This window comes from Monodon monoceros, unplaced genomic scaffold, assembly GCF_005190385.1.
Source record: "Monodon monoceros isolate NGI ecotype Baffin Bay Population unplaced genomic scaffold, NGI_Narwhal_1 Super_Scaffold_1, whole genome shotgun sequence".
Taxonomy (NCBI): domain Eukaryota; kingdom Metazoa; phylum Chordata; class Mammalia; order Artiodactyla; family Monodontidae; genus Monodon; species Monodon monoceros.
The window spans coordinates 58,337,423-58,349,306 of NW_021703765.1; the positions used below are offsets into that span (position 1 = coordinate 58,337,423).

The 11,884-nt window shown below is 48.8% G+C and overlaps 1 protein-coding gene across 1 annotated transcript in view; it reads right to left on the reverse strand.

Moving 5' to 3' along the window:
• PIEZO2 (piezo type mechanosensitive ion channel component 2) overlaps positions 1 to 11,884 on the reverse strand; it is a 330,011-nt gene that overhangs the window by 15,768 nt on the left and 302,359 nt on the right. Inside the window, exons 37-42 of the mRNA XM_029230410.1 lie at positions 11,444 to 11,702; positions 8,346 to 8,528; positions 5,120 to 5,372; positions 4,029 to 4,161; positions 2,793 to 2,940; positions 2,486 to 2,700 (exon numbers count right to left, since the gene is read on the reverse strand). Coding sequence (XP_029086243.1) covers positions 2,486 to 2,700; positions 2,793 to 2,940; positions 4,029 to 4,161; positions 5,120 to 5,372; positions 8,346 to 8,528; positions 11,444 to 11,702 — 1,191 coding nt within the window. The remainder of the gene's footprint in view (positions 1 to 2,485; positions 2,701 to 2,792; positions 2,941 to 4,028; positions 4,162 to 5,119; positions 5,373 to 8,345; positions 8,529 to 11,443; positions 11,703 to 11,884) is intronic.

Here is an 11,884-nt window from a genome sequence, read left to right on the forward strand (position 1 = left end):
GGTCCCTCCAGTACTTGGCTGAGTGACTCTGGGGAGGTCACACTTCCATATGGGCTCACCTGTCTTCATCTGGAAAATTAGACAGTAGGTCTAGAAAGCTTTTTAAGCTCTTTTCTTCTCTGAAATTAAGAATTTCAATGAGAGCTGCTGGAGAATGCCTCCTTGGTGCTTTTAAATATCAGACAAATTACCAAAATTCACCATCCAGGTATCCTGGGTGTTAAATTTGGCCTATTTCTCTGCTTTGAGAGACAGCTATAATTAAATATTTACAGAGAAAATTGTACTTATTCTGTTTTAAAGACTAACAAATAAGGGACTTCCCTGGTGGCGTAGTGGTTAAGAATCCGCCTGCCAATGCTGGGGACACGGGTTCTAGCCCTGGTCTGGGAAGATCCCACAAGCCACAGAGCAACTAATCCCGTGTGCCACAACTACAGAGCCCACGTGCCACAACTACTGAAGCCCACGCACCTAGAGCCCATGATCCACAACAAGAGAAGCCACCGCAATGAGAAGTCCGTGCACCGCAACGAAGAGTCGCCCCCGCTCGCTGCAACTAGAAAAGGCCTGCGCGTAGCAACGAAGACCCAACGCAGCCAAAAATAAATTTTAAAAAAACCAACTCTTTAAAAAAAATAAGATTCACAATGTTCTCATGACCAAATTCTAATATTTTTACAAACGGCTTGCCCTATTCTGAATTATCTTTATCATGTGAGCTACATTTACTCCCCTAGTTTGCGGTGTGGAATGGAAGGCTTACGGAGCTATTGGGTATCTTCTGAGTAACGACCCTTTATATAGTTAGTTCTACTTTAGACTCAGGAAAGATTATCCTAATTCCAATTTTCCTTTTAAAATATTTTCATTGCCACCATTTATTATCACAAAGCAATGATTCCCTAGACTGAGGTCAAAAAGTCAGCCTGAACGTTCAGGTGGGGGCAGACGTCAGTCTAGCCACTGGTAGAAGAGACTTGGTTTCCTCGTGGAGAATTACATTTGAGTCGGTTTCTGAACAACATTAGGAAAATCCATTTTCATTACTTGCTACTCCAAAAATGGTGCTCACCAGCTTGACGGACAGGTTATTCCTAAGGCTTGGCTGTGAATGACTCATGAGGTCTGATAAAGAGATCAAACTGATGGTACACATGAAGACCTTTTCATGACATGTTCTTAAAAAGGTCACTCCTCTCATGTTATATGGACAGTTCCCTGCTCCCCTTCTGCAGACCCTTTGCTTTCATCGTCTACCAGAGCTGATACCAGGCACACCTCCTTTTACTGCGCTTCACAGATACTGTGATTTCTACAAATGGAAAGTTTGTGGCCACCCTGCGTCCAGCAAATCTGTCAGCACCGTTTTTCCAACAGCATTTGCTCCCTTCGTGTCTCTGTGTCACAATTAGGTAATTCTTGCAATAGTTCAGGCTTTTTCATTACGATCGTATTTGTTGCGGTGACCTGTGGTCAGTGATCTTTGATGTTACTACTATAACTCACTGAAGGCCCAGGTGATGGGTAGCATTTTTTAGCAATAAAGTCTTTTTAGATTAAGGTATAAACATTGTGTTTTTAATACATAATGCTATTGCACACTTAACAGACTACAGTTTGGTGTAAACGTAACTTTTATAGGCACCGGGAAACCAGAAAATTCCTGCCACCCGATTTGTTGCGGTGGTCAGAACTGAACCCACCGTATCCCCAAGGTCTGCCTGCATTTCCTGTTGATAGGGGTCTCCCTGGTTTTTCTTTCCTAGACTGACTCATTCATCTGCTCATGCGTGAAGCACCAACTTGGCCCCAGCACTGTTCTGGGTGGAGGCGTGCCCTCTGGTCTGAGATCTGACCTTGGGGAGGGGAGAGGCTGTCAGGAGGCACTGAGGAGGGTCAGCATGGCCAGAGCTGGGGGCTCAAGGGACAGAGGGAAAGACGGCCTCCAGCCCCCTCCTGGGACAGCACCAGCCCTTCCCTACCCAAGTCCTCGGCCTCCAAGGCACCTTCACAGCAATAGTTGTATTAACTACAGCAGCAGCGGCACGGGGGCTGCTGTGTTTACCCCTCAGAAGGACCCAGTGAGGCAGACCCCTCGTCACCTGCACCCCCTTTCTCTACCAGTTGAACAGACTCCGTTCTTTTCATATACTTCTCATGTGACACACTTTTGCGTCCTCTCATCCCCTTACGCTCTTAACACCGCACTCCAGTCCGTCTCTCTATCTGCTCAGGTCACAGCACGAGGACCCCAGGTGTGCGCTGACCGCTCAGCCTGTCCCCTCCCTATCTGAGAGCACTAGGTCTGAGAATGCGTATAAAACGCAGAGATAACGTTTCTGAGGAATCAGCTCACACCTTGGCTTCACACTGAGTTTAGTATTGATTAAACCCCCTAACTTTCCCTTCTCCTACGGGCTGATCCTTATGAAAATGTCTGCGTGAAAGCGGCCCCCATGGCTCTAGCTTCCGAAGGCCTTACCTCTCAGTCACACCAGGCAAGATGAAGAACATCCAGAAGTGAATCCCAAACACCAGGATGACCTGGAAGATGACCTTCCCCAGCACCGTCTTCCTGAGGTACAGTGCCCGGTCCACCACCATGGTGCCGAACTGAATGAGGACCATCACCAAGAAGGGCCCCGGGACCTGGTCCTCCGACAGCGAGGAGGTGATGTCGGCTGCGGCTGAATGTTTCTGGGGGGGGAGACCACAGGTTCAGGCCCGGTGGCACCCACAGGACAGCAGCGCTAGTCCCTGGTGTGCAGTGGCCTTGGTCCCCGACCTACCCCAAAGGCCCAGAAGCCGAAGACGATGATGACGAAGTCGACGGTGTCTGCCAGGAACATGAGCACGTACACGTCGGTCACGGCGCTGTAGTCGGGGTGGATGAGGTCGTAGAAGAACTGTCTGATGGGCACGTAGAGCTGCAGGGTCCTGCCAGACAGACACCCGGAGAGGGGGATGCAGGAGCCACTGGATACAGTGATCAGAGCATTCCATCCTCTGCTTCCCTCCTCCCACCAGCTCTCACCCCCTGCCCCCGACCTCAGGGCGGTCTGCTGGCGGAAGGGGGGCTCCTGCCCCAACAGAGGCTGTGTACTAGTTCATGGCCGACGGGACCACAGACCTCTTCTCTCCTTGAAGCATAATGGAGCGGCAGCCCCGGAAATGAGGGGCCGGCTTATGCCGATTCGATTACTCTCCACCTGTGAGGCCCTGATCCTGCTACCCAGCCCTCTGCGCTTCTATAAAAGGTGTGATAAGTAATGAGGCGGGAGGCCCGGGCTGCGGTGAGAGCAAACGGGGCCTGTGGTCCTACCTGAGACCCAGGAAACGCCACGCAGCCCCTGCTCCTCCCATTTCCGACCCCGTGTGTCCCCCGGGTCCCGGGCAGCGCCCTGGGCTTTGGAGCTCACCTCGCTCCATCCTTCATGACCCTGTGCCCTGGCCCTGACTTGTCTGCCCAGCCCCTGTCCCCCTATCTTCACTGTGCTCTGGGTTCCACCTTCAATTCAAGGCCACGTTCAGGTGAGCAGCGCCCTCGGTCTCAGAGCCCAGACTCAGGGCCAGCCCTGTTGCACCTCCCCCGTTTCCACTCCTGTCTCTGCATCCCTGTCACCTGGGGGAGGGGCCTGTGAACTCGGCTGGTGAACTTGGGCTGCGTGACAGACAAACCACTTCCCTCGTGCACCTCGGTTTCCCTCTATGGGGTAAGTGTATCTCTAAGAACCTTCCAGCTTTGACTTCATTCCCTCTCTGTCTGGTTGGACTCTTTCATATGCCTGGGAATACACACGGTGAGCCCGTGTTCGAATAGAAAAAGTGTGTTTAGAAATGCAGTGGATGTAAAAATAAATCATCCTTATTGGAAGGTGATTTTTAAAAGCAGTGTCACGATGGGCTATTTCGTTCTGCCTGAAGCAGATGTCTGTGGTGGGACAAGTCACTTCACTCGTCACCTCTGGCTGATATGGAGTAAGTGACACCAGCTCCCCAGCCCCAAGGCGTTCTCACGCACTCACTTCTTTATGGTAAACGCTTTTGCTTTGATTAAGTGTTCTCGAAGCTTCTCCACGTAACGTTCCCGTCTGCTTTTTTTCTTGCCGCTCACAACGCTGCTTCCTTTCTGGCTGCTGTTTCGGGTGCTTGTGCTGCCTGAAAATGAAAAGAAAGCGAGATGCACCGTGAGTTGCAGGTTTGTCGACGTAAATATTGCAGAAGCCCCACCGCCCCAGGACAGAGGATGGTTTGAAGCTGCTTAGAAGGTGAGACACACAGATGCCCGTAAGAACAGAGGCGGAGAACTTGGAATCTGCAGCCTCAACTCTGCTTCCATAGCCAAAGGCATCCGTGGGTTTTCACACCCACTGCTGGCTCTTTCCTCGGCCGCTGTGGGACCTCTGTCCCAGGAGGAAGTAGACCGGAGAACAGTTTTTATCGTGCTCAGTGCGGTCCCAGGTTTTTGTTGCGGGTTTTCTAGATTGGGTCCAGGACCCATGCCTTTCTTCAGGTCCAAATTTCTCTAACTGTAAAACAAATATGAGATGACCTGCCAGTGCCTGCCTGAAAAACGTCTTGATGAATACAGAGTGTCTGGAAGGCTTCAGACAGAAGCACTACCAACACAAAAGCCCACTTACCCCAAGAGGGGCAACTGGAACGCATATGTACTTTCCTATTACTGGCTGTTGAGTAAGAAATTAATAACTAGCTTAGGAAATAACTAAGAAGGTTTGGCTAAAAGTTCCCATTGAGTAAAATGTATTTTCAAAATAAATCGTGATTTATACTCAGCAGAATCTCTGGATATGATTTATAACTACCCTGTATCCAACACCCACTAGGTACGAGGCGGCGTGCTGGCCACTTTTCTCCACGACCTGAAATCCTCGTCCCGGGGACGACTCAGACAGACACCCTGGATAGTGATGTGATCGCCCCGGACCACACACACATCTCAGCCCGGACTCGGAACTCCGTCTGTCTGGTTGCAAAGTACATTCTTTTCACATCACAGTATCTGTCTCCTCGACAGCACCCAACAAACTCCCCTGCCCCGGACCCACTGGAACCAGGGAAATGGTTCAGCCTGGGGACACCGTGTGACAGATACCTCTCTTGGACCTATTGGAGGAAAAGCTGGAGCCCTGGGACATCTGGGAGCCGCTGCTGGAGCGCTTCCTCCTGATGGCGGCCGGCTGCTCGGGGAAGGTCACGTGCACCGACTCCACGGACGCGGCCAGGTTGATGGACTTCAGGGAGTCGGAGGAACCCCTCCTACCGTGGCTGAGGGACAGCGCGTCGTCCGAGCCCACCTCGTCAGAGCCACTGTCTGCGATGTCATCTTCGTCCCACAGGCCGTGGCACTGGGAAGGCAAGGAAGGGGCAGCTCAGCCCGCCGTTCCGGGGAGGGGGCTGGGATTCTGCCCTACGACATCCCAGCCACCAGAGCGTCCCTCAGGATAAACGTCACACAGGGCGACTGTAGCTGACAACACTGTTGCACAGCGGAAACTGGCTACGAGAGTGCAACTTAAATGCTGTCACCAAACAAAGACAGAGAGGCAGGTGAGGAGGTGTCGGATGCACTAATTAACCGGAGGGAGAGAGCCTTTGCTCCATGTATACGTTTATCGAATCACTACATGTACACCTTGAATACCTTACAATTTCATTTGTCAATTATACGTCAAAAAAACTTTGTCAATTATACATCGATTATACGTCAATAAAACTGAAATTTAAAAAAAGATTAGAAACCCAAAGCAGTGCAAAGGATTCTAAGAAAGAGTATCATCTATAATTTTCCAACGGTCCCAGCAGAGTGGAGGCGGTGGGCACAGACCATAGCATTTGGCTCTTCAGTGGAGATGGAGACAGATGATGGGGTGGAAGTCAAGCAGAATCAACGCAGCTGGTTCCCTGAGCGGAATTGCTTTCCAGCACACATTGCTGTGCTGACAGCGTGCACCGGCAGTACCGAGCTGAAGTGACCATGGGTGAACTGATCCCCGCCCCGTGCTCACCAGATATCTGTACTGGAATTACGGTGCTGCTCCTCCCCCAGCCTGCACCACAAGACCTGAATCCTGGGATCACCTGGGATCACCACGGCTGACCCAGGAACAGACCTGCAAATACTCTACTCCAACAATGCTGGCCCACGTGTGAGAGTCTGTGATGCATCCTGCAGAGCCTGGTTTTTGCTTCAAGGAAGTGGGATAAAGGGGGCCGGTAAGGACAGGAGGGAGGATTGCAGAAGAGAGGGCTGAGGAAGCAGGACTTTCCTGGAATGAGATGCTACGTGGACCACAAGTCGCCCTGGTGTTGACCTTGGACGAAGCTGCCCAGTGAGCTGTCCACCCCCTGAGCACCCTGGCTGCCAGGCTAGCATTTATCCCCAGGACCCCGTCCAGTCCTCCGTCTGACTCTGTAGAGAATAAGAGCTCCAGGCGCATTTGCCAAACCAACTCGGAGAACGATCCATTCATCCAAAGACAGAGTCACCTAATTTACAGATTATTCTTAAATATTTATGTATAGATATATTATTTCTTAAACACGTTCAATGAATGTATTCTTATAACAGACATTTTAGGTGCTCATAATGGGATTTTTCAGTGTATACTGATTTCTTGCAAATCATTTTAGAAGTGGCTTTGTCTTTTGTTAACATTTTATTAACATATTTGGATTCTTTCACTGCTTTCTTAGTAGCATATTTATTTAGGTTTGTTAATTCTTCCAATTATTTATAATATTATAGTGATTCATATAAATAGGATAATTTTGACCACTTTTGAAATTTGCACATAGTTTTTAATTGTTTGGATTTCAAAGCAGCATTGTCAAAAGGCTTATTTTTTCAAAAGCTGTAGGATAGTTTTGTCTTTTTATGAAAGGATTTATCATTACAAAAGCATTTTTCATACCATCAGCCAAAATTTCAGCATTACAGTACCTCAAATATATTCACTGTATATAAGACATTTTCAAAGAAGAAATCAGAGTAAGTGTACCAATATGAAACCCGAACATTTCATTTATCCTGTGCTTTAAATATAAAATCATAGCTGTTAAACCATTTGAATGTTGATGAAAAAGTAATAAAAATATCTAAAGTTTTATAATTTTCTTAAAATGACACGCAAAAGGATTCAGAATTTGCAAGAGAAATTGGAAGCGGCCAAAATTATACTAAATGCTGAAGTTTAAAACTTTAATTTCTAGAACTAAAAAGATAAGGTTAAACATCTATTAATATGTTCGTCAAGAATTAGTCAATTGGCTACATTCAGGTAATTACCATATTCATCAGAAGAACTGGAAAAATTAAGCAAATTTTATTTTGGCTAATGGGTGCCTGTGGATAAATACCTTTGCAAACTCACCACGCCCCAATGACTCAGGTAAGCCACCCCCCGCCAAGTGAAGGGTTAGGGACTTGCAGTTTGCAAGGTGACAAAAGGCGGAGTAAAGGTCTTGGTCATGGTACACCATGAAAGCCTGTTTGAAACAGCCCACTGAATAGGACAGAAGTTGAACATACTGTTACATGTATGTGTGCATGTATGTGTGTGTATGCATTAACTGAGGCCAAGCTTGTTCTCAAAAGGAACGAATAAAGATACTACTTGATAAAATGAATTTAAAATACGTTATACGAGACAAGGTTAAAATAAGAGAAGGAAAGTAAGACTGTGACCATAGGCACATCAATATCTAAGTTTTAGAGTTGAGTGGCATATTACAAGTTTAGCTTATAATTCACAGTGTGTGAGAAGAAAAAGCCCCACAGATGCTCAGTGGGGTGACAGGAGTTACTGATCCCGAGAAGGTCACTCTGTAGACAGGTCTTCCCAGAGCAACGAGGGAATGGCTTTCTCAGGCTGTGCTCCCTGGGAGCACAGCCCTGGGCTTCCCGGGCCCATCACGTACACGGTCTCTCACTAAAGCCAGTGGTTTCACGAAAAGAAACTACAACAAAAGCAATGCTACTAGAAGCGGGTGGGCCGAGGTCAGGATGGAGAGGAGACCCCAAACTGCAGCTCCCTGATGATCTGCCGTGGATCAGGAGGTAAGAACTGCTCACCGTTCGGGCGTTGGGTTAATTAGGCTGTATTCAGCCCAGGGTAGAAACGGGAAAATTTCCCCTTGATTTATTACAAACTCCATTATTGAGCACACAGTGTTGGAGAAAATGAATGAAATGGACACAACTGTCTGTTAATAAGGAAAAAAGAGCACACACACAGACCCCACCCCACGGACCCTCGGCCCCACGCGATCCCAATGTTCGGGTTCTCGGGAATCTTTCAGGGGCTGTGAACGGGCAGTACCTTCAGGATGGACCGGTGGAAGAAGAGGGCCAGCAGCTGGATGAGGTCGTAGAGAACGTAGCCCTCCTTCTTCTCCACCCCGATGATATTGGGTGGGTGGTAAGGCTTGTCTTTGTTCAATTCCACATTCTTGTTCCAGGGAAAGAACCCAAACTGGAAGAAATACTTGACCACAATTGCCACCTGCACACAGATGATAGAAATTTTTAAAAAACGAGTCCTTTTAAGAATAGTTCTATAGGAGAAACAGTGATACAAAAAAATTAAGGGAAAAAAGTCTCAGTTTTGTTGCTGGGAATGCACACACCATGTGGAATAACAAATTCTCATTCTCAGACTCTGACTTTAGGACAAGCGCAGAATCTCACCTCCAGGGCCTTTTTTTTTGCGGTACGCGGGCCTACTCACTGCTGTGGCCTCTCCCGTTGTGGAGCACAGGCTCAGCAGCCATGGCTCACGGGCCCAGCCGCTCCGCGGTATGTGGGATCTTCCCGGACCGAGGCACGAACCCGTGTCCCCTGCATCGGCAGGCGGACTCTCAACCACTGCGCCATCAGGGAAGCCCACCTCCAGGGCCTTTGACTACGGATACATCAGGGCCATTTAGCTTACTTCTGACTCGGCTTAAATGACTTCTGCTACTGTTGAGGAATTGGCTAATTTCTACTGATTCAATTAGATATTTATACAAGTATTCAGCTATTAACTATGGTAATTAGAACCAACAAGAACAGGAAGATCTTTATACTTTACGGTATTGCTTTAATTTGTAATCTTTAGGAGCAAACCACACAGGCTCACTGTACACGATATTACTTTATTCTCTTCTCTCTCTTCTCACCATTTTATTGCTCACTGGAAGTCCTCAAGAAATAAAAGTGAATGAAACAAAATCTTGCCAATTGTGCTGGTAACTAGCTCACGGTGCAAACGTGGAGATGTCTGCAGAGATGGACACTGAAACATCATCCAACGTCTGTGTCATCAGGGGTTAATTCATTACACATAATCCATCAATAAAAATAGTTTTACAAGTCCTCCATTGACCTAGAGTCCCCTTTCAGCCCTCCTCCTCTCACACTTCTTCCCAAAGTCGAGCCTCTGTGAAGAGCAGCCCTGCGTCCCTTACCCTGGTGCTTGCACCCAGCACGCTGGGTACCCACACAGAAGCCAGAGTCCAGCCACACCCCCCTTGCACCCCACCCGGTGTCCCTTCCTGAACCTGCTCCTCTGCCCCCTCCTCTCAGCCCCCCTGCGGTGACATCGGTCCGGACCGTGATATTTCTCACCCCGGCTGTTTTCCAAGCCTCCACTTTATGAAAACTTGCTAAAACACACACTTGACGGAGTCGTGTCCCGTTCAACTCCTTCAATCCAAGTGACCGAGTGCTGAGCTCATACCCCGTGGACAGGCATCCCTGGGCACCTCTGCTGCCCGCCCCTCCAGCCTCCTTGCAGCCCCATCATGGCCCGTCCGTCCCGTGCTCGCCGGGCTGTCTTACGCCTTCGTTTCTTCGCAAGGACTGGACTCACTTTGCTTTCGTCCTTGCCGAACTTCTCTCCTTCCCACGTACCCCCTTGTGCTGACGAGTCCCCCCACCCCGGCTACACGAGGCCACACGCCCGCCGCGCTCTGCACTGGCGCCCGCCCACACGGTATGGTTTTGAACTGTAGGCAATTCTCCGTTTCCACTCATCAGTTTGCCACAGGAACCTGCGACCACTGAGAAACAGGAACGACCATTTTTTAAAACTTTCTGTTGTTTCCTCTTGCCCAGCAGAGCCCCCAGCTGTGGCCCAAAGTCTGGGTTGTGGAGGGAATTTACGTCAACAACACCTCAGTGTGACAGAGAAAATGGAGAGCCCCGCTTTGAATCGGGAAGATCTCATTTCAAGACGAAAGCTGTGCACCAGCGGCTCTTTCTCCCTTCTCCACATTCCTAGAACCTGCCCTTACCTCAAGCCGGGGTAAGAAGCTCCTCCTGCAGAGGCGCTGGGGAGAATCTCCAGGCCCCAAACAGGGAGTCGCTTATGCCCCGATCACCAAGTTACGCAATGGAAGTAATATTTAAGAGCCATTATTTAGACAGACTAATTAAAGTCATGGGTATGTATTTGGCTTCACATTTTTTATTTTTATTATGGAAATAAGATGCATGATAGCAATACTTTAAAATGAATACTTTGGAGATGATTTAATACACGACTTTGTTTTAATTTTGCTGTTGAATTACTTGTAAACCTATAAAATTTCTAGACTCTAACTCTACACCATGATGAGTACTACCCTTGAAGAAGCAATTACAGCTCCACTGTTAGTGAAAACTTTCCTTCTGAGCCAGGTAAGAAAATGAGGCTTCTTCACAAACCTAAGATGACAAAGAACCGTGATGGCCCAAGGAGCAAAGTCTGTGAGAGCCTCCCTTTTACTCCCAGTTTTATGGTTGCCATGGGAATTTGTGAACTGCTACGTACACAACAGGGCAGGGCAGAAAAGCAGGTTCGTATATTTGGACAGAGTGTCTCTTGTCCCCTCACGGGTGATGAAAACGGGGTGGCAATTCTCCTTTTCTGTTATTCAGACTTTTAAGGGGGTGGGTATGTGACTGTGTGTTTTGATGTGTGGAAATTGGCTTTAGGTTTAAAAATGGGAAAAACGCATGTTGCATCGAACTGTTCAAAGTGCTCACTGTATTGTCTGATCCAATGTCCACTCACTGACTTTGCACTGGCCCCCGGGCCGTGCTTGTGTCTGCCTTTCACTTACCGTCTTGGTGGCTGAAACCACAGGGCAGACACCGGACCTCAAAGGCCTCCCCCGCCACTCGCTAGTTGGGTAACTTCGGGGCAATTATTTAATCTCAGTGAGGCTATTTCCTTACCTGTTAGATGGAATGATATTAGCCCCTATGCGGTGTGAGGTGTGAAATGTGAAAAGATAAATATAATTACCGGCACCAGGTAACTGTTGGTTATAATCATGTGTCCACCTAAGAATATCCGTTTCACTGACTGTTTATGTGAAATTGTCTGGAGCCGGGCAGGCCCACCCAGAGTGATGCCCTGTGACGGGCAGGCCAGTTCCGCCCGAGGCCCACCTCTGTGTAGACGATGGCCATCATCCAGAAGCGTCTGCTGGGCCGGGGGACGGACAGCATGGCCCAGAGGAAGATCAGGATGGGCAGCACGAGTGTGACCACGGAGGCGGAGACCATGTGGTTGAGGATGATGACGAAGTAGCACGCCGTCTCCGAGCGGGCCACCAGCGTGTTGTACATGGCGTAGAACAGCAGCAGGAAGCGGGGCTGCCCGACATAGAACTTCTCCGACTCTTCCAGCTCATCGTCACGGAACATCCTGTTAGAATAAGCAGCGTGACGCTACGTGGGTCTTAATTCCCCCAGATGACTGATTTCCTCTTGGTGTGACCCTGGTGTCCCTCCCTGCTTCCCGGGTCCCCAGGTGTCTTGTGGCGTCAACCTCATATTGTGCTACAGAAAGAGACATGAGGCGCTTCCCTGGTGGCGCAGTGGTTAAGA